This window comes from Panthera pardus, unplaced genomic scaffold, assembly GCF_024362965.1.
Source record: "Panthera pardus isolate Hobbes unplaced genomic scaffold, ASM2436296v1 HiC_scaffold_24, whole genome shotgun sequence".
Classification (NCBI taxonomy): Eukaryota; Metazoa; Chordata; class Mammalia; order Carnivora; family Felidae; genus Panthera; species Panthera pardus.
The window spans coordinates 97,357,124-97,380,620 of record NW_026526810.1 but is presented as its reverse complement, the minus strand read 5'-3'; the positions used below and the strand labels follow the sequence as shown (position 1 = coordinate 97,380,620).

Below are 23,497 nucleotides of genomic sequence, written 5' to 3'. Positions count from 1 at the left end.
GTCTCTTAACGTTTGTCTCCCTGTTTTTCTTATTTTTTTTCTTCCCTTCCCCTATGTTCATCTTTTGTGTTTCTTAAATTCATGTATTTCCCTTTCTCTGACTTATTTCTCTTAGCATAATACATTCTAGTTTCATCCACATTGTTGCAAATGGCAAGATTTCATTTTTTGATCATGGAGGAATATTCCATTGTGTGTGTGTGTGTGTGTTTACACACACACACTATACGTACACACACATACCCCACGTCTTCTTTATCCAATCATCAGTTGGTTTGGCCATTTGGGTTCTTTCCATAATTTGGCTATTGTTGATAGTGCTGCTGTAAATATAAACATTGGGGTGCATGTGCCCAAGATTTGATTTTCATTTGTGGATTTTCTCTAGTTTCTTAATAGGGTAAGTGGGTGTTTTTACAAAATGAGAAAAAAAAACATTAATTTGTAATCTTAATTTGAAGAGTAAAACATACTGGGGCACCTGGGTAGCTCAGTCGGTTGAGCGTCTGACTTTGGCTCAGTTCATGATCTCACAGTTTGTGAGTCCAGTTTGTGAGCTCGAGCCCTGCATCAGGCTCTGTGCGGACAGCTCAGAGCCTGGAGCCTGCTTCGCATTCTGTGTCTCCCTCTCTGTCTGCTCCTCCCCTGCTCACATGCTGTCTCTCTCTCAAAAATAGAGATTAAAAAAAAGTTTTTTTTAATAAAAAAGAAAGGAAAACATACGACCTACAACTGATTTTTCTCTCTTATTTTTCAGGTCCCTGTATGAATGATGGAAATAGAAGCAAATGGATAGTCTTAATCAGATAAGTGCTTTAATAGTCTAAATATACTTTTTGTAATCCCTAAACTAAAACTTGATTCTTTAAAACATTTTTGATTTCTCTTTTCAGGTGCCCATATCAAGAGAGTTTACAGTAAATAAGGTACTGGATCTTCTCTGAAAATAAATTTATAATCTTATCAAAGTAAAATGATAAGCTTTTTTCCCCCCCACAAAGGCTAATCAATATTTCAATGGTACAATTACAGAGTGCCTCCCACAGTTGAACCTAGATTATTAATTTTACATATAATATGTATGAAAGTCAACTGTCTCATAGCTGAAATAGGTATATCTGTTTATACAGTTTTCCAGTTATCTATGTTATGGTATCTATAGTTTTTAGGTAGCTTCTCTCGTCAAAGTTAGAAATTTATTTAGAACCAGTGTCTATTCTTTTAAAGGGCTTTTTTTAGCTATACTGATGTGAATTTTTTGTTTCAAGGAAGCTCTCTATGCCCATCATGGGGCTTGTACTCCCCACCACCCCTGAGATCCAGAGTCACATGCTCTACCACCTGACCCCAGGTGCCCCTATACTGATGTGAATTCACAGCACAATAGAATAAAATGTAGCAGGTAGTTTTATTTTATATAAAAGCTGTGGTAATGATAAATAATCTTGACTTGTTTGTATAGTAGTTAGCTACTCATGTCTAATGATTTGCTATTTGAACTACAGAGATGTTCAAAGTCCAGCAGTATCCTGCTGCTAAACTCCAATGAGTACATGACCTTCTTATGAAAGCATGACAGTTGAGAGTGATACTGGCATGAACCCAGTAAAGGGTGTGTAGACCCGGCATACTTGGCCTGAGTTACAAACTGTTTCTTCCTGCTTTGAGTGCTGTTCAGGTTATGACAGTGGTTCTTACAGGCCTCAATACCGATTATAGTCTAACTTCTTATTTAGCATAAATATGGGTACTTTAGTTGAACTTTACAGATCAAGAAATTTTTGAAGTGACAGAATAGGGACTTTGTGGCTCCTTAAACCCACTCCTTACCACAATAAAAGGGAAAAAAAATTCACTTTTGAGCCTAAAACCTTTCTTATGTGTCACACTTCAAGGTTAACAATGGCTGCTGGCCAACCGTCATTTTACTAAATGTAAAACTGAGTAGCGGCATAAAATAATACCTACCGACTCAGTAGGGACTTACTTCACAAAAGCCCAGCGATAAATGATCTTTAGATTCTAGGCGAGTGATGAAATGGAACTCTGAATGAATGATGCCCAAGTTTCTTTTTGTAGTATTTTCACTTAAGGAATTTTTTTCAGTAAACCTAAACATTTTAATGCCAAGTAAGTAAATATATACTCGGTTACTCCCACCAATTTTGTTACACAGGTATCAAACTTCAGTCGTTACAAGACAAAAATTTAATGAAAACTGGTCAGTGGATATACAATAATCCACAGGGCTAAAGAGTTACACGGGACTGTATTAGAAATTTAAAATAGATGCTGAAGCAAATGTTACATATTATCATCATCTGATTCATCTTCTTCCTTCAGTGATTCCTGTTAAGAGAAAGATAGTGCTTAAAATCAATTTTTAATATTGTTGTAACAGCCTGAATCTAATTAAGGTTAAATAAGCACGTCGCTGAAAAATGAACACTTAGAATAACATACCCAACTAAAGAAAAGGATAATTAAGTTTATCTTGCTCTAACAGTGAACAGACTATATACTCTTGATAGAACACATGGAATGAAAGCATTAAATGTCCTGAAAAACCTTACGTTTTCACACGCAAAATTTTTGGAACCAGGGCAAACATATCCCCATTGAGGATAACCTAGAAAATTTTGATCCTTAGTTCAGTTTGCCTCAAGTATTATTTAATAGAAATCAATCACGTTCCTTTATTATTCAACACTTTCATACCTATAGACAGTTTTGACATGCTGCAGCTTACCTTAGCATACTTCTCTGCCTCTTCCCTTATGTCTTTTGGAACAATTTCATGTCTTCCTTTAGTTACTGCAAATTAAGCCATATAAATGAATTAGAAATGAGGCTTGTGTTGTGATTTGCAATACAATGTATCCAATCCATAGGTAAGATTTATCTAATGTTAAAGCTGTTAATGGTAAAGCAGCCCTATTCATTATAGTTTTTATTTTTTTATTTATTTTTTTAGTTTATTTTAGAGAGAGACAGAGTGCAAGCAGAGGAGACACAGAATCCAAAGCAGGCTCCAGGCCCTGAGCTGTCAGCACAGATTCCGATGCAGGACCCGAGCCAAAGTTGGCACTGAGCCACCCAGGCGCCCCATATTCATTATAGTTTTTAAAAACCCACTGGAAAGAGGCCAACTAACCAGCAGCAGAAGAGGAAATGAAAACTTAGTGATATATTTGGACAACAGAACACTATACAGCAAGGCAAATGAACAAATACTGTACATAACAAATAATTTACACAAATGGAATGTTGAAGAAAATAAATCAGGGATAAAAGAATATATACTGTGTAATTCCATTTACAGAAAATTGAATGACAGGCAAAACTACCTATGGGAGAAGGCAGAGGACTATGAATTCAGAGAGGCCTAAAGGGTGATCTGGGGAGCTAGTCTATTTGTTGACCAGAGAGAGCACAGTGGTTACATGCATATGTACATGTACGTCATTACCAATTTTTAAAATTAGAAAAAGGCACCCAGTGGTAAATTAGGTTTAGTACAGATGACTTAGAGCAAATAAATGTACAAAAATAACTTACTTTCACCAACCCAGCTTAGCTCTAGTTCAAAAGCTTTATCCTTAACTTCATCATGTACTATGTAAATTCTAGAACACAAAAAAGTTTAAAATTAACATTTGGTCGTATACAAACATGCACACTCAGCACAAATTAGATCATCTGTCCCTAATATAACCTCAAAAGAAACATTTCCTCAAATGGGAAAAGGCCAATCGTTACTTTTGCCTTTTCAGGACACTTGTTTATTCCTTTCATTAAGTGATTATTTTTTAAACTAACTTAGTAGCTTGCAGTTATTACTGGTCCCTCCAGTGTGAAGCTTCTTGGCAGGTATCTTTTTAAACCTCTTCTCCATTTTATAAGCACTATATGCCCCTTAACCTGGCCTCCAAACTATAATACATAACAAATTACAACAAACAAGAAGGCACTGTCATACAACATATTAAAAGTATCATATCAAAACTTTCTTTACATTTTCCAGCATCTTCACACAGTTTACTTTGGAGGATATTTTTAAAGCCTTGCTATAATATGAGAAAGCATCTTAATTTTCTAGACTAAGTAAAAGATGCATAGTGCTCCATTTTACTAAATGATAAGGGATGGCTTTCTTACACAGAACTAATTAGCATCTGCTGTTACACCTAAAAATAAAAAGGTGTGGTAAGGGCTGTTTTCCAGAAGCATTTCTCAGTGAAGGAATGGGAGTTTATCACATTTAAACTGTTGTACAGTTCAGTAAGGATTCTTTATTTTCCAGGCAGTTCTGTCAGGTAGTTCCCAGTGTTCCTCATGTTATTAACTGACAATCACAGAATGGGTTCTGCTTAACTGGGAAGTGGAAGGGTCTCTTGGTAAAAGGGAGGAGGAAGGCAGGTGATGTGGCAGTTGGAAGAGTGGTGACAGGACAAAATTATAAAACACTTCCAATATTTTATTATAGCTATCAGTGTAGAAGAGATTAAGGATGTCATTTAAATATATAATAAAGCCTCTTAGATTTTTTTCCTTGCATGTATTATTAATTATAAAACCTGAGGCACTTGCACAAACTGCTGGCTAGACCATGTTGATGTAGTTCTCGTGTGGGAAAGAAGAGCCGTGAATCCTCTGGAATATTATGTTTATTACTTTTAAGTCTGAAAAGCTGGCTGCAACTCTAGCATTTCATTGGATTTTCTGAAATACCACATGTTTATTATTACATTCTTTGACCCAGAAGAACCGTGAATTCTGAAGCATGCCACTCAGGACTTTGAGGTTACTTACTGCAGTCACATAAGCATTCTATTCTATGTACCTGTAATACGAACCACTTCAGGACTTCTTAAAGCTGTTTTTAAATGTATTGAAATACTGTTTTGTTTTGTTTTGTTGAGACACAGAAAGCGCCCAAGTGGGTAAGGGGCAGAGGAACAGAGACTCTTAAGCAGGCTCCACGCCCAGCATGGACCCCAAGCAAGGGTCAATCTCACAACCCTGAGATCATGACCTGAGCTAAAATCAAGAGTCAGATGCCACCCAGGTGCACCTGCTCTCTTCATCTTCTTAAAAAACTTTCATGATTAACGTATCTTGCCCAAAGAAACAGACTGTATAAATGAGCCAGCTTCGTGGTTCATGTGTAGAAATAATTAATTTAGCTATAAAACCTAAAATAAAATTTGTAAGCTAAGATGCCTATTACTGGGACCTCTGAGATTTGAAAGGGTAGGAGCTATCAAATGAAGTGCTTACAGGTCCGTTGTATCCTCCTCCTCGTGAATTCTGTCACCTAACAAAAGTTTTATATTAAAGCTATTTTTCCCCATCCCATTTGCTGAATCACGAGGTCTGTTCCGTCACTTGAAATACGGATATTTCTCCGTAATGAGACGTTATTAGAATGTTACATTCACCTTAGGCACTAAATTATTTCCAAACAAAACAGACCTCTAGAATTAATGTATATGGTAAGATCAAATGAAATACTTGTCAGTGGTAATAAAAATTTCAACTTACATTTTTGCAACTTCTTTAACGACATCACGGCAGGTCATTTCTTTCATCTATAGAAAATATTAAGTTATGAGTCGGGAGAACTTCCCACTTATATAACTATTTTCAGATTCTTTGCACAAATTTTGTGAGTACCCATGGTTTTGAACTAGAGTCTCAGACATAAAACCAAAAACATAATACACTGAATTTAAGAATACCAGTCTTACTAGGAAATACAGACCTAATATGTGGGACTAACTACAAAAGCAACTGGCATGGGCTCTTAAAAAAATGAGCACTGGGAGAAGGTGAAGACTGAAATGTGAGCCTTAATTATCATGGTTTGAAAAAGTTACAAAATGAAACAGATTACTGAGGTGGTTTGACTACAGACTGAATACCTAATACTATCTTCTGTGTAATAATGTTATTCTACAGAGATGAATGCTGAAGCATTTAGGGATACAGCATCATGATGTCTGTAATTGTTTCAAACAGTTCAGGAAAAAAAAAAATGGGTGAAAATAACTTTTCAATCTAGATGGAGAGATCTGTTGCACTATTTATCTTTCCTGTTTACATTTTTTTCATGTTAAATTGGGGGGGAAGTAAATGAAAAGAATGCCTATTTCTTTATACTTCTGCCCTTATAGGTTATAATTAGTGAATTGTATCATAATAATAACTACAAACTTAAGTAAACATGGAAAAGCACATTTTAAGTGACAATTATATTCTTATATATGTTCATGAAATTTTTATTTTATGCCATAATATTCTTAGTAAATAACATCAGCAGAAGAACAAGCCAGAGCAATGATGTAGATCATGGGTTGGCAAACTCCTTTATAGAAATAAAGAGCCAAATAAGTAAATATTTTAGACTTTATGGTACATAGGGTCTTTGGTCTATGTTCCAACTCTTAAACTCTACTATTGTACTGTGAAAAGCAGCCAGTGACTAAACATGACTGTGTCCCAATAAAACTTTAGAAAGTAGACAGTGTGCCATAGTTTACTGACCTCTGATTTTAGAGTGTGTTTTTGTCATTAAGTATACACATGTTCCTCAAAGTGATATTCGTTCTTAGCTCAGATTTGTTTATTACAATTTGACCTCAGAAAGACAGGATAGATGACCGCTCTGAATAGTGTATTTTCAAATTTCCACATAACATTCAGGAGAGATGAAAGCAAGGGGGAAAAGAGAAGGTAGGAACTTAGCACCACACCAGGAGGGGTGTGAAAGGACGTGGTCTAAGAATCATGAGGTCTGTTCATAATCAACATATACTATGACTCTAGCCAGTGTGTTTCACATAGAATTGAGCTAACCTAAAATGACCTCTGAGGTCTTTTTGTCAATTTTACTAAAATACCAAATATAAATTAGGCTTTTGTAGGCCTAGAATTTGGCATAAAATTCTAAGCACTCAAAAAATGTTTTCTAGAACCTGACCTGAAGTTGAATGGTTGAGCAAGTTTCCAGTTCAGAATATTAAATATGTATGAAATTTTTTTTGTCATTTACCACAATACTGATAAAATCCTGTCTTTAATGGAAGTTTCTGATAAATAATAAAGAGTGGATACTGTTTCAATGTTAAGTTGAACAGTTTGACTAAAAGGAAAACCAGGACATTAAAATTTTTTTTTACACTAATAAAATTTATGGCTCTTGGGGGAACAGAAAAGTGGGCAGTTTTAACAGGATGGGGTTTAATGCCTTATCTAACTAGGAACAAAGGAAAGAGAAGCACCAGAACACAGACTCTAAAGACTTTCAAAGTTCTCAACCTAAGGGCCACAGAGTTCCATGAATGGACCTCAAGGATTATGAAATTATATGAAAATTTCCATGTGTATTTTTCTGGATTAAGGGGTTTATCATTAGCCATCAAAATTATAAAGGGCTCCATGACACAACTCTGTAATTATCATACATATCTACAGCACATATATCTATATTCTATATATATCGTATCTGTGTCATACCTTATCTGTATACATACAGATATGACCAGCTTTCTTATTCAGCCTATTACGTTCAGAAAGCCCTGCTCAAAACAGGAAACCACACTCTATGTAATCTTAAACAGTTTCATTTGTTGTGATAAAACTTCACTACATGAGGATAATGTCATAGGAAAATTCAAGCATTAAGTATGTATTACCTGAAGCTTTTCTATTTCCGTCTTTGCAGCTTGCCTGGCTTTGCCAATGGCACAACCCCAATAACCCTATTTAAAAAGAACACACACCAAAATATACATATATAGTTTAATTAAATTGCTATACTATTCTAAAATCATTAGTAACTACAACTGTTCCTATTTAAAGGTTAAGAAAGAATGTTAAATGATTTTCAAAAGTAAATATGGAGAAATACAAACACATTCTAATGAACACCAAGCTGGAAAAAAAATGTAATTCTAGAATTATCTGGATTATTTGTATTAGAGGCATATACAAAGAAAAACACACACTTCATGAACTCGAGACGTTTTTCAGAGTAGGAATGGAAAAATTCTTAGTATTATGACAAAAAGTTGAAATAATTACAGAGTTCAGTATTCTAAACTTTCAATTTTTATTGAAATTTTTTAAAGGATTCCCATTTATACTTGTGTATCATGACAAAATACAGGTTTTATTTTTATAATTTTTTTTTTTAACATTTATTTATTTTTGAGACAAAGATAGCATGAGCGGGGTAGGGGCAAAGAGAGAGAGGGAAACACAGAATCTGAAGCAGGCTCCAGGCTCTGAGCTGTCAGCACAGAGCCGAATGCGGGGCTCGAATCTACGAACCATGAGATCATGACCTGAGCCAAAGTCAGACGCTTAACTGAGCCACCCAGGCACCTATAGTCTTTTTTTTTTTTAATTTTTAAAAACCATAAATACCTCAGAAGAGAGATAAAATAATTAAAGATGCAAGAAATGACATTTAAAATTTTTTTTTTTTTTTTTTTTTTTTTAAGTTTATTTAGGGGCACCTGGGTGGCTCAGTCAGGTAAGCATCAGACTTCAGCTCAGGTCATGACCTTGCAGTTTGTGGGTTTAAGCCCCGCATCAGGCTGGGCTCACTGCTGTTCAGCGCGGAGCCCACATTGGATCCTCTGTCCCCTTTCTCTCTGTCCCTGCCCAGCTGACATGTGCTCTCTCCCAAAAAAAAAAAAAAAAAAAAAAGTTAAAATTTGTATTTACTTTTGAGAGAGAGTACAAGTAGGGAAGGGGCAGAGAGAGAGGGAAGCCCAAAGTAGGCTCCACACCACCAAAGCTCACTAACAGTAAGATCATGAGCTGAAATCAAGAGTTGGACACTTAACTGCACCAGACTCCCCTAAAATCCTTTTTTTTAAGGGAAGGTATTAGTATTGGTTTTAAGACTTGCTAGTATTTGTCACAATAAAGGAAAATACCACATATTCAGATTTTTAGGTTCACTATTTAGTTTCTATGAACAGCATATTGAAAGCCATAAATCAGGGCACTTAAGTGGCTTGGTCAGCTAAGCCTCTGACTTCAACTCAGGTCATGATCTCATGGTTTGTGAGTTTGAGCCCCATGTCAGGCTCTGTGCTGACAGCTCAGAGCCTAGAGCCTGCTTCAGATTCCATGTCTCCCTCTCTGCTCCTCTCCTACACACACACACACACACACACACACACACACACACACACACACACTTGCTCTCTCTCTCAAAAATAAACATTAAAAAAAAATTTTTTTAAGCCGTAAATCCTTCCTTTGCCTCATATCCACAGGTTGTTATTAATGATAAACAAATGGTTACTTTCCATGAATTTTAAAAGAAACTTCATGTAATCCAAATATATGACTTACATGCTAATGAGATACCATTAAACTAGAGATAGAAATTCATGATTCAAAATTACTCACATATGAAACTCCTGATGGGTCAATCATGTAGAGCTGTGCACCATCATTCACACTGTAAGACCCTAACATGAAACTGCATGAAAGTAAGTTAGGTTTAAACCATAGTTCTTACAATACCATAAAAATACAATAAAAACAATTATACTTTCTAAGATAAACTACTAATATACATATAAGTCCTAATAAACACTTTGATGAGGTAGTTTCAATAAAAACTAGTATATACTTGAAATTGTTCAAAATTTGTGTGGCTTTGGTTAGTATTAAACTTACTGATGAAACTGATCTGAGAAGACAGCAGTGTAGGCAAAGAAGTAATGACAGGTGAAAACTAAGGAGAAGACCCAATAGGTAAAGGAATAAACATGAAAAAGCCAAGATAACAAAACTAATGGGAATACATTCAGTCTGCCTCAAATTCCTGTTCCATCCTTTATTCTTTCTTGGTTATTTCCCCAATATTCCTCCAGTTATTTTTCTACAGTAATCCAGACTGATTTAATCTGTTTTTATATGTGACAAAATCAGGCCATTAAATAATCATGATATTAGTGATTTTCTGAAATTGTGATTTAGTTTGCCTTAAAAGGAGAAAAGAAACCAGCCTCATCTTAAGTATCACTTCCTATACAGACTACTATGACAGCCAGCTGTCCAATTCCCACCCCTACAATCATTTCCTTCCACCTTCCGTGAGACTTATCTCTCAGAATATAGAACTGATTATCATAACCCTTCAACGTTTCCTTGTAGGAAACATAGACTTCTGTATGATCTTGCCCGTTCCTACATCTTCAGTATCCTTCCACATACCAAGTATACTTGACTACCTCTACATTACCTGAAATGCCCATGTAATTTCATACTAGTCCCTTTGAATGAAATATTCTTAACCATTCCACCTATATTTCACATTCTTTTCCTTGCCATCTCTTCATGAAAGTGTCCTTTCCCTAACTGATGCCCCACTATAGTCAGTGCATTTCTTCATCATATCACCTATAAAATTGTATCAATGATAACTTACTCATCCTTGTGTCCTACCCCCTCCTACATCTACGACTGACTCATAGTATATGCTCAATAAATATTTGCTGAAAAGTTCTCTCCGCTATTTTTACTTGCTTAAAAATAGAGAAACGAATTCAGAGTGCTGTTCAAAGGTTTAATAAAAGTTGAAAGGTATTGAAAGCAAAGGGTTTCAATGTAATTTAAGTGAGAACCTGAAGAACAACTAATATTAAAAATGTCCACAGGCCTATCTTATGGCTAGAATAAAGCTCAGGTTTTCTCTAACATCTGTCCTCAGTAATTTAAATATGACTGATTATAAGCAACTCAAAGGTAGGACTACAGCTAATAAACTTCTTTCTACAACATTTTAACAGTGGAAGCAGTCGGATGTTAGTAAATGTTTTACCATGATCAAACAGAAATGTTTATTTTTTTTAAGTTATAAACTAAACAAGTCTTTTTAGGAAAATCTAGAGTCATGACAGGTCTCTGAGCCCTATTTAAATATTTACATGTATTCCAAATCTCAATACAATTGAATCTCAGCTTTCCTCTCAGAATAAAAACACCAGCAGTTCATCTTAACCGAAATAAAAAATTGTGACTGAGAACTGTGAAAGGCAATTTTGTATGGACTCACTCTCGATTGCTAAAAAAAACTCCCAATTAAGAGCATTGAACCTAACCGCTTAAAGTATATCAGATGGAAGTTAATAAGAAAACTGAAGTGTTAGTTTAGTTGGCTACCCTAATAATGACAACAGAGGATGTAGTTAAAATCAGTTTGTTGCTTCCTGAGAATGTTGGGGTCTAACACCAGAGAATTTTTTTTAATTTTACTGAGAAATAATTAACATGCAGCACTATACAGCGTATAGCATGGTGGTTTGATTTACACATATTGTGAGATGATTACGACAGGTTTAGGAACATCCATCATCTCAAAAAGATACAATGAAGAGAAAAAAATTTTCTCCTTGTGATGAAAATTCTTAGAATGTACTCTCAACAACCTTGCCATATATCACATAGTAGTGTTAACTCCAGTCATCATAATGTACACTACATCCCTAGCATTTATCTATCTTAGAGCCTTTTACCTTTTGACCACATTTCTCCAGAGAATTTATTATAATCAGATTAAAGTTCTTACTATCAGTTCTGTGTTTTCTCGTCACTTCAAATTTGTAGTCTTTTTCACAATTCAAAGTTTTTATTTTGATGTACAGTTTTATTTGATCACTGTCCTAATACTTCTTGGTCATAGCTCATTTTTAAGGGTATAAAAAAAAGGCTAAGATACCAGGGCAAACAGATACCTATAGTCCAGATCTGACTATGTCACAAAATTTCATACCTGCAGCCAAAAGGTCTAACAGCACTGTAGAGTGTATATGCATGTACATACATGGCCACTCTGTCTGCAAGATGCTATAAGGGAGAAAAACAGAAGAGCTTATCAGTAAATTTCTATTACTGTTCAAAAGGTTCCTCAACATATTAGCAACTTAACTTTTTTTTTTATGTTTATTATTTGAGAGAGAGAGAAAGACAGACAGACAGACAGAACAAGCAGGGGAGGGGCAGAGAGACAGGGACACACAGAATCAGAAGCTGGCTCCAGGCTCTGAGCTGGCAGCACAGAGCCCAACGCGGGGCTCGAACCCACAGACTGCGAGATCACGACCTGAGCCGAAGTCGGCTGCTTAACCGACTGAGCCACCCAGGCATCCCTCAACTTACTTTTAAAGGAATGTTATAGCCAAAATTAGATCTGAAGTTGGAAGCTTCTTCTCTTGCAATGTCTGCTAAAGATCGCGCATCTGCCAGCAAACCTGCTACTGCCTGAAAGAAAGTAGGTACCAATTTAGTAAATAAATACCTTCCTATCACAAACCAAGGAAAGTGTGTAATTACTGTAGGCTTACTTAATATTTTAACAAGCATCACCATTAGAAACCATTTGGCTTAAAGGTCTTTATAAGGCACTCTGGCATTTTGATGGGATGGGATGAAAAAAGAAGTATGGAATTATAGTTCAGAAATCTACCAAGTGTGACTTCATTGTTTTGTTCAATGACATTCACAAGCAGTATTTCTGTAATTAATCCTCCATGTCTCCCAATTTACCAGTTCACTCTAAATAAGCAACAAGAATAAAACTATTGATCTTGATCAGGACTGATCTCTATTTAAAGCAGTTCTATGTCAAGTTACTAAAAGTTTGGGTCTAAAAGCCCAACCTCAAATCTTTTTCAGCTTATTGACTAATATATTGCAAGGACAAACCAAAACATGACAAACCACACATCTTCCAAGACTGGTTAACTGCAGTTACCAAACCATGTGCTGAGTGAGATATGCTGGGGGCACTATAATGAACCCAGTTGTGCAACGTTTGGAATTTGGGGGGGATACAGATGTTGAAGTAGCTCAGTTTCAACATTAGATCATTCATACTCCTTTTTTTTTTTTTTTTAAATGTTTATTTTTGAGAGAGAGAAACAGAGTGCAAGTTGGGGAGGGGCAGAGAGAAAGGGAGACACAGGATCTGAAGCAGGCTCCAGGCTCTGAGCTGTCAGCACAGAGTCCGACATGGGACTCGAACTCTTGAACCATGAGACGAGATCATGACCTGAGCTGAAGTCGGACACTTAACCGGTTGACTGAGCCACCCAGGCGCTCTGAGATCATTCATATTCCTTTCAATGCCATCATACTGTTGAGCACCTGGGTTGTTGTGATAAAAAATAAGTATCATACAAAAATCCATTTGGAACAGGAAACGGGGGGGTGAGGGGAGTGCAGTTTAAACTTAAAAGTTTAAAAAGTTGTGCAGTGCATGTTAGTCATTGTTATTCTTTAAAAATAAAAATATTTTTCTAAAAAAAATATTTTTAATTGTATGTGTATTTTTTCTTTTACGGTTATTAAATTTTGGGGACATAAACACTAAGTTGTTTGTAACTAAATGCATAATCAGAACCACTGGGTGGTTCTTTTGGTGTAGGTAAACCGACAAAAAAAATTACTGAAACTCTTAGTACTAGGAACCAAGAAGTCCAGGAATTGCCAGCTTATTTACAGAATTTAAAAGTAAGTGATATCAAAATAATAGCCACTTTTCTACTGCTACCTACTAATAGTAGTAATGATGAAAATTCCTAAAACATAGCACTCATTTCATGCTAAGCATTTTACTTAATTTTAACCTTGTAACAACTGTTAGGAGGTAAGTATTACTACTGCCCTACTTTTGCAGGTGAGGGAACTGTTTAGAAGAATTTCCCCAAGGTTACTCAGCCAGTAAGTTTCACCATTTAAAGAGTCTTCTGTTGCTTTGGAGAAAGCCTACTGTGAAGTCCAATAATTCTTAAACCACTGAAGATAACTGCGGAGATGAAACATTAATCCTTTATTGTCTCCAACCCTCTTCAACATGTAATGTTTTGCCAATTTCCAGCTATAAGGAATGCCATCAGTTTCCTGGCTTTAAATTAACAAATGAGACAAATTTTAAAGTTCTAGGGCAACGTTTTCCCATCACTACCTTTAAGCACACACAACTTTTTTCAAAACGCACCTACCTAAATTTTTCTTCTACTAAAAAGAATGTATAATTCACTAGTTTCTTCCTATCAGCTAGGTTACAATATGGGAAGTTACATCAAAACATACCAGTTTCATATTGTATGTCAACTATACCCAAATTTTAAGAATAAATAAATATAGAGGTCCAAATGGCAGAAGAAAAACCATTACCAGTTTCGCTGGCATAATACATTTGGGAGAAAAAACATGTTCAGAAAAAATAATCATTGAAGAAGCAAAAAAATCTATAGCTTTATAGTTTACCAGCTACATTTTACACCTTCATTGGTGATCTACGCTGCCAAGATCTCTTTTCTACACATACTTCCCACCCTTTTTGTGTTTGTAACACCTATCATTTAGAAATACCAAAGGTAACCGCAGTATGAGTGGGTCCTATAGGATCTCACCCTGCAGAATGGACTCTGGAGTAACATGTAGGCCAGGCAGACCCAAGTTTGAATCCCAGATTACTTCTTTACCAGCTGTGTTTTCTTATCTATAAAAATGGGGGGGCGCCTGGGTGGCTCAGTCGGTTAAGCATCCGACTTCAGCTCAGGTCACGATCTCGCGGTCCGCGAGTTCAAGCCCCGCGTCGGGCTCTGGGCTGATGGCTCAGAGCCTGGAGCCTGCTTCCGATTCTGTGTTTCCCTCTCTCTCTACCCCTCCCCCGTTCATGCTGTGTGTCTCTCTGTCTCAAAAATAAATAAACGTTAAAAAAAAAATTTTTTTTTTAAATAAAAATGGGATTAATATTACTTTCACTGGGATATCAGACACAGGAAATTTATGTAAAGAGGTTCTAGCACAGTATCTGGCACACACATGTTCTCTTTTCTTCCTTGCCTTTTCAGTAACCAAGGTTAGAATCAGTCCTTTGCTTTTTTTGCTTTTACAGTCTGACATCTACATAGAATGACTTCAGTATATACCAGTAATGTATTTATGGCTTTACTTGCAATTATGCAGAGCAGTAACTAAATATAGCTGCAAGAAATAAAACAGTGTTTATTCCTTTCATTAAACATCGTTTCTTGGTGCTCCATTTTACTACAATACAAAGAGATACAAAAAGCTAAAAATTCTATGCCTCTCAAGCTTATACTTTCATTGGTGATCTACACTGCCAAGATCGCCTTTCTACACATACTTTCCACCTTTCTCCCCTCATTTTCTTAAAGCAATTTTTCAAATATATCTCCAATCAGGTTACAAGAACACTATTCTTTTGGACAGTGAACTATTCACAAGCCAGTATCAGTAATCACTCTGTGATTACTTCGGTGGCTGCTCTCTGATTGGTTTCTGCCTCAGTTCTGACGTAATAAATGAGTTCTTATAATCACAGTTTAACATATTACGGTTACTTCACAAGAAAGAAATTGGACAAGGCAAAAAGGAACATTTTAAAATGTGACCTACCATTCCAACATGCCGATCAACATTAAAAAGTCGTTTGTTGGAACCTTCTTCATAAAGTTTAGAAAGGACTAACTTTTCTACCCCAAAGACAACGCCATCTTTACATCTGATTCCAATAGCTGTACTGGAACAAGTAGAAAAAAATCAATTTTTTTAACTGAAAATAAAAGGAACTTCATAAACTTTAAGCTTAAAAAAAAAACATAAAAATAGGTAACATTTTTTAAAGCATGCTAAATTTAAATTTAAAACAAATACATTTGAAAACGAGAAAGAGGACAACCTGAAGTGTGATAAATTAGGTCCATGTAAATGTACATCATGAGAAGACCAAAAAAATCTAGCATATCATGACATAAAAAGATATTAATACTTGTGAGAAAAGATGCCAACAAAATAGTACAAAATGGCAGTGTCTGACATATGATAATACACTATAATAAATGTTGACTTAGCTCATGTCCATTAAAAATGGTACATAAAAATGCATAGAAAAGACAGGTTATATACAAACCAAAAAGTAAACAGTGACTAATCTAAGTGGAAAAATTAGAGCTTTCTTTTCTTTTGCTCATTTGCTTCTTTTGCAACAACCAGTGCTTATAAAACTATATCAAACAATATACATTTTAGACAACTGCTGAAAACAAAATGGATCTTAATCTCTTAAGTAAAATGTGGAGAAATTATATGCTACCACTTCGAGATGAAAATATATCATTAACTCTGTTCTTCTAGTTCTTTTTTAATTTTTTTTTTTAACACTTACTCATTTTTGAGAGACAGAGACAGAGCGGTAGAGGGGCAAAGAGAGAGGGAGACACAGAATCCAAAGAAGACTCCAGGCTCTGAGCTGTCAGCACAGAGTCTGATGCGGGGCTCGAACTCACTGACCGCGAGATCATGACCTGAACCGAAGTTGACACCTAATCGACTGAGCCACCCAAGCGCCCCTTTTTTAAAAATTTTTTTAATGTTTGTTTATTTTTGAGAGTGAGAAAGAGAGAGAGAGAGGAAGAGGGAGGGGCAGAGAGAGAGGGAGACATAACGTGAAGCAGGTCACAAATGGCAAGTTCGTGAGCTGAGCAGAAGCTGGACGTTTAACCAACTGAGCCACACTGGCACCCCTTCTAATCCTTTTAATAAAAAGGGAATTCTGATGAAAAAAAAACAGATAAATGAACAGAGCCACACACAAATTACACAAAAAATTTCAGACACTCCTTCTCTCACATATCCGGTATCTTCAATGGTTCCCCTTTTGAGTTTAAACTCCTTGGTCCAGCTTTCAATCCTGAGAATCTACAAAGCCCATCTAGCTTATTAAATTTCCTATTATAAATCCCACACACTACTGAATTCAACTTCACTATCTTCCCTCAAACACCTTATGTTCATTTTTGCTTTTATGTGGTACTAGCAAAAAGTATTTACATGTGGACTTTACTAAAATTCTGCAAACAGGGGCACGTGGGTGGCTCAGTAGGTTAAGTATCCAACTCTTGATTTTGGCTCAGGAGATAGAGCCCTGCATCTGGCTCTGCTGACAACGCAGCCCTGCTTGGGATTTTCTCTCTCCCTCTCTCTCCCTGCCCCTCCCCTGCTCTCTCTCAAAATAAATACACTTAAAAAAAAATAAGAGTAAAATAAAATTCTGGAAACACTTCCCTACTCCACCTCTAATCCAAAAGATTTCATTATATAAATGAAAAAATTTGGCTCAAACACCAACACTATTTGTTTACCAGGCAAAAAAAAAAGTCCTTCAAGAGGACTTTTTAAGAGAATGAGACATTATTAAATAAATTATTTTTAAAAAGTCTTTTAATTCATCCCAAAGCTGCTTTAGATTCCAAGATACAATGATCATGTAAGTATAACTGACTGCAAAATCTCTTCAATAAAGGACTCATAAAATGTGTCAACAAGCTAATAGTTCAACCAAGATATTACAATGGTACCAAGGAATCATTTTGGCACATTAAACCAAACAATAAAAGACAGAGTGAAGGAAATGAGTCCAACAAGAAGATATCTTAGTGAGTCCCACACCTTTTGGGGTGTGGCAGCAGAAAAGAATTAAAAAAAAAAAAAAAAAAAAATCCTGCTGGATGTGATGAACTGCATAGGACACTTCAAACACAAGGAAATAAAAGATAGAATGACAGGGGCGCCTGGGTGGCTCAGTTGATTACACATCTGATTCTTGATTTCAGCTCAGATCATAATGTCACAATTCATAGCCCCATGTCGAGCTCAGCATAGAGCCTGCTTGAGATTCTTCCTCTCCCTCTTCCGTTCTCCCACTTGCACTCTCTCTCTCAAAATTTAAAAAAAGATAAAATGACAAAGTAACAAACCTAACAGCCAAGCAAACAATGCTATAAATCAAGAATTTTAAAAAGGAAAATGGGCTGGCAAAGATGATAAAGGAATTTGGTTATATACACTACATGTGAGACATGGTGGAATGTCTAAGTGGATAACCTTGGAACCAACGGGAAATATAGGACTGAGGCTCATGGAAAGATCTGACCTAAAAAGAGACCCGGAAATGACCAGTAAGTGGAGATTATTTTAGGGCACCTATTATTTTGTACCAAAGTAACATAAAAAGCCTAATTACCAAAAATATGGAAAAGGAGATACTTGATACCTGATTAAAACATGCTAAATTTCAAGTAAAACAATGTTTCTTACCTACTATTTTCCACAGCTTTCATAGCATATTCAACTTGAAAAACTCTTCCATCAGGAGAGAATGTAGAGGCTGACAGGTCATACTGGGAAGAAAAAGGTAACAATAAGCTTAAATTATGCATCTTTCGCAATAATAACCCTATCATCTTTATTTCTAAATGGCTTACACATCAGAAAGATGAGGGGAAGGAAGGAGTGTTAAATCTCAAAGATTTTGCTTTGAAGAGGAAAAGGCAGCATGTCAGAGCGGCAAAAGCAACTAAGAGAAAAGCTAGTTTAGATTTCTGCTACTGAAAAGCAACAGATACAAGTCCAAGGTAAAGTCAGATGTTTTCCACACTGAACAAAGTTCATTTTTGTACAAAAGGGACATGCTCTGGGCTCCAGATCACCACAATAAAGTGAGTAAAATAAACTCTTTGGATTCCCAGTGTATATTAAAGTTATGTTTATACTATACTGTAGTCTACTCAGTGTGCAGGAGCATTATGTCTGAGCTGTGAGTTGTAGTCACTGATCACAGATCACCATAACAAACTTAGGAGTAATGAAAAGGTTTGAAATATTGCAAGAATTACCAAAATGTGACACAGAGACATGAGGTGAACAAATGCTGTTGGAAAAATGGCAGCAACAGACTTGCTCAAAACACAAAATGGCACCAACAGACCTGCTCAAAACACAGTTGCTACAAACCTTCAATTTGTTAAAAAGAAAAAAAAATGCAACCTGTGAAGTGTGTGCCTGTACTATGGTATGGTAGAATCAGAACTGTTGTCAGAACAGGTTAATTCATTGCTGTGGCACTAACAAACTGAAAGACCTTAGGGAAAAAAATACAGCATTTAAACATTTAATAAACATCTATTACATATAGTCACTATAAGAAATTACAAAGAATTGGGGCACCTGGGTGGCTCAGTCAGTTGTATGTCTGACTTTGGCTCAGGTCTTATCTTTCTGTCCGTGAGTTCGAGCCCCACATCGGGCTCACTACTGTCAGCACAGAGCCCACTTCAGATATTTTGTCTCCTTCTCTCTCTGCCCCTCCCCTGCTCATATTCTCTCTCTCAAAAATAAATAACACATTTAAAAAGAAAAAAAAAGCAATTACAAAGAATACTCACTTTTTTTAAATGTTTATTTATTTTGAGAGAGAGAACGAGCAGTGGAGGGGCAGAGAGAGGGGGAGAGAATCCCAAGCAGGCTCCAAGGAGTCAGCACAAAGCCCCATGAGGGGCTCAAACTCACGAACTGTGACATCATGACCTGACCTGAAATCAAGAGTCGGAGCTTAACCTACTGAGCCACCCAGCAGGCGCCCCTACTCATTCTTTTTTTTTTTTTTTTTAGAAAGAGAGAGAGAGTATATGTGTGTGGGGGAGAGGGGCAGAGGGGGAGAAAGAGAGAATTTTAAGCAGACTCCACGCTCAGCACAGAGCCTGATTCAGGGCTTAAACCCACGACCCTGGGATCATGACCTGAGCTGAAATCAAGAGTTGAGGGCTCAATCTACTAAGCCACCCAGTAGCCCCAAAGGATACTCATTCTTGAAGTCTTTCACTTACAAATGAGACCACACACAAATCTGTGCTGGAAACACAGCAGTAAACTAGAAAAAAGATTATGATGAAAATAAGACAGGGTGAAGAGACAATCTGAGAGCCTAGTACAGACTACCTGATCAGGGAAGGCCTTGCTAGAACATATGTATATTTAGCTATTTAGGCGCAGCCAGACCTAAATGACAAGTAACTAGCCATTTAGGATATGGAGGAGCCATTGTGGCCTTTGGCATAAAAATCTTAGGGTAGAAATAAGGGTAGCACAATGTGGGAAAAGAAATAGGCCACTGCGTCTTGAGCACTAAGTGGTGGAGAGAATAATAAATCATATCAGAGGCATGTAAAGGCCAAACTATTTTGAGTCTCCTAAGGCTGATGTACGAAGTTTTTATCTTACTCTAAATGCAACAGGAAGTCACTGGAGTTGAAGCAGGGGTGGAAGGAGTGATACGGTCTCATTTTTTTAAAACTTCATCTGGAACATGAACTATAGAGAGAAGAAGGATGGAAGCAGAGATCAAGTATTCCAAAGGTGGTGGCTTAGACTAAGGGAAAAGAGATGAAAGACTATATTTGTGAGGGCAAAGTAAAAAAAAAAAAAAAAAGCAAACAAAACCACCTTGCTAATGGATTGGCTCTAGGAGAAAAATTAAACTTGACAGGTGCCTGGGTGGCTCAGTAGTCGAAGTGTCCGACTGGATTTCAGCTCAGGTCATGATCTTGAAGGTAGTGAGATCGAGCCCCACCTCAGGCTCTGTGTCATCAGCTTCTCTCTCTCTCAAAAATAAATAAACACTTAAAAAAATAATAAAAATAAATTAACTTGAATCATAGACTTTTTTCACTTGACAACTAGATTGGACCATTCACTGAGCTGAAGATTGTAGGAGATGCAAAATGTAGGGGAGAGGGAAACCCAGACCTCTACTTTGGACATGTAGTTTGAAATGCTTATTAAACAATCAAGTGGAGGGACGCCTAGATGGCTCGGTCAGTTAGGTGTCTGACTTCGGCTCAGGTCATGATCTCACAGCTCGTGAGTTCGAGCCCCGCGTGGGGCTCTGTGCTGACAGCTCAAAGCCTGGAGCCTGCTTCTCATTCTGTATCTCCCTCTCTCTCTGCCCCTCCCCCACTTGTGCTCTGTCTCTCTCAAAAATGAATAAATGTAAAAAAAAAAAAAATTAAAAACAATCAAGCGGAGACAAATGTCAAGTAGGTCTTCATACCTGGAGTTCTTGGAAAAAGCAAAGACCAAAGTGGTCTTCACTTCAACAGTGGTGCTTCCTGATCAATTTCCTGATCTCTTAAACCAAGATCCTTAACTCTACTATCGTAATACCAAAATATCTCACATGTTTATATTTACCAAGTATTTTTTAAAGGGCTTTCAGAACAAAACACTACTAATTGAAGGCAATAGTAATGTAGTGGCGAAGTCAGTTTGCTACACCATGCATAACTGAGCATCTACTAATCTAAAACCGTTATCATAACTTTAGTATCTCATAACTGAATGGATTAAATCATTCCAATTATCAAACTAGGAAAACCCAGTACCTGGGCTTAATGCTGAGTATCAAAATCTTGGAAACACTGGGAAGTGATGAACTTAGACACCCATTAGTCTATGCCTGTAGTGCACACAACGAATAAATACTTCTAAATAAAAACTAGATTATCTATACGGAGAAATACATAAAAGGAATAAGCAAAAGGCTGCATATGTGCGGTACGTTTAACACAGGAAAGTAGTAAACTGACCAAGTTAACAAGTCCAACTCCAAAATCCTCAAGTCTGTTAACAGAAGCGGTTAAGTCCCTAGCTAATAATTTAAATGTTTACCGTACCGATACCTCAAAGTGACGTTAAGTAATTCGTACAGGAAAAGCTGGGACAAAGGGAAAACTTTTGTAAAGCGTTCTTCAGATTTCACTTTTGAGACAATGTTTCTATCAACTCTGCCCCGACAGGGGTTCCAGGGACTCCTGCAAAGCGGACGGTCAGTACACTCGAAGGCAACATGGGGAAGGCCCAGTGAGTCAGCAGCACCCTGGGAACTGCAAAGGCGGTCCATGGAAAGCTGCGTCCAGACCTTGGAATCTAAAGCCGCCTTGCCTCGGCGGTTCTCATGAAGCTGTCTCCCAAACGCTTCACACCCTATTACAGGCTCCACGAGTTTCCACTTTCGGTTTCCCTAAGCGGCCAAAGAAAGTGACTCAGCAATCCAAAGCGGCTCCCAATCACACTGCTGCGCCGCCCAGCCCGCCACACCTGAGCTGAAGAGCTTCAGGTCACGGTCACCCTAAATGAGGGGCCTACAAATTAGCAGGAAAGAATGCTGGGCACCAGACAAGTGGAAGCGGCCCACCTGGCCGAAGGCAGTCCCGGCGCACGCCGAGGCGGCGCACCCCAAGCTGTGTGTCCAAGTTCCCTTCAACGCTAATCTGTTGGCTACTCCATTAGGCCAAGAGACTATAAACTCACCCCAGTGCCGATTGAGCTCATCGTGCAGAAACCTCCGGGACGCGGAGGGCTTCAAGGCCTAAAACGCTCCCCCAATACCGCAGCCCGCAGACCAGTAACAGGCTCTCTCATTGGCTGCTCTTTCAACCAATAGCCTTGTCCTCTGTGGCTGGTTCCTCTAACGTCAGCCTGGGAAATAGAGGATTGTGGGAAAAGGAGGGGCTTGGCGGGCGGTGTGCGTGTACGGAAGCAAATGAGGTGGGGGTAAAGGAAGAAAGGAAGCGGGGGCTCCTTATTACTCAGTTTCTGTCCCTAGTGTCGTTGAGTCGTCAGGGTCATCGGGTAGTTTGAGGAGCTGCTTCATTCCATTTCCTAGAAATTATTATTTACCTTTAATCTTATCCCTCTTTTTCGCTACTTTATTCTTTCTTGAAGCAAAGCGGAGAGATGCTGTCACACTCTTACAAAGACCAAAGAAAGTGGTAAGGGAGAAGTCTCCCTTTACCCTTGGTATCCTGGTTCCCACCCAGTATCTTGGTATCCCTTTCACCCACCTGTTCTTACAAGAAGGAAGGAAGTTTCACTCTAAACGCACGTTTGAGCTCAGGTCGGAATTTTACATAAGAATGTTCTATGAGTGTAACTCTAGTAAAATTAAGGATAACACTGATTACTTATTGAGCTCTAGCAGGTCCCAAGTACTCTGTTGAACACTGTTGATTAACCAGTGAAGGAAACAATCCCATCCCATTAAATGGGAGGAAATGGGCGTAAAAGAGGAAATAGGCAAAACAGTTGCACCTTGTACGTAAAAAGGTAAGAGACAATGGAGGCCTGGTACTTAGGGAATAACTTTCTGATTGGCTAATATTTAAACTGAAATTTAGGATTGTTATGGGAATATAAGCTTGTTATAAGAACTGCCAGGTCAGTCTGGCCTGTCACAGTTGTCATGATTCTAGCCTCCTTCAATCTGGAAAATACTTGCTTAATATTTCTTCATGTTTCACGGCATTAACATTTTTGAAGAATACAAACCATTTATGTTATGGGGTATTCCTCAATTTAGGTTTGTATGATATTTTTCATGATAGGAGTCAGGTGATAAATTTTCAGCAGGAATGCCTCAAAAGTAACCTTGCATTCATATTATAGCATTATATTAGTAGGCACATGATGTCTGTTCTATTACTGATGATGTTAACTTGCTGAAGATTTCTCCACCATAAAGTTTCTATTTTGCTCTTTGTAATTAATAAATATCTTGTGAAGAAATACTTTGAGACTACTCATAAATATCCTACTAGTAGCT

The 23,497-nt window shown here is 37.3% G+C and overlaps 1 protein-coding gene across 1 annotated transcript; it reads right to left on the bottom strand.

The window, feature by feature from the left end:
- Positions 1-2,193: 2,193 nt before the first annotated feature.
- Positions 2,194-22,338, bottom strand: PSMA3 (proteasome 20S subunit alpha 3). Its single transcript, XM_019451690.2, has 11 exons — positions 22,207-22,338; positions 18,157-18,239; positions 15,457-15,580; positions 12,187-12,288; positions 11,801-11,874; positions 9,430-9,502; positions 7,698-7,763; positions 5,545-5,591; positions 3,559-3,626; positions 2,750-2,814; positions 2,194-2,349 (listed from the first exon to the last, which is right to left on the bottom strand). Exons 1-11 carry the CDS (start codon positions 22,225-22,227, stop codon positions 2,305-2,307), a joined length of 768 nt encoding a protein of 255 aa, XP_019307235.1. The 5' UTR covers positions 22,228-22,338; the 3' UTR covers positions 2,194-2,304.
- Positions 22,339-23,497: the final 1,159 nt, after the last annotated feature.

Bases quoted from the DNA above. Each gene is read 5' to 3' on its own strand.
- PSMA3 (XM_019451690.2), bottom strand. From the start codon at position 22,227: ATGAGCTCAATCGGCACTGGG. The intron at 18,240-22,206 runs GTGAGTTTATAG...TTTTCTTCCCAG, and splicing joins TGAGCTCAATCGGCACTGGG to TATGACCTGTCAGCCTCTAC. The intron at 15,581-18,156 runs GTAAGAAACATT...TACTTGTTCCAG, and splicing joins AAAGCTGTGGAAAATAGTAG to TACAGCTATTGGAATCAGAT.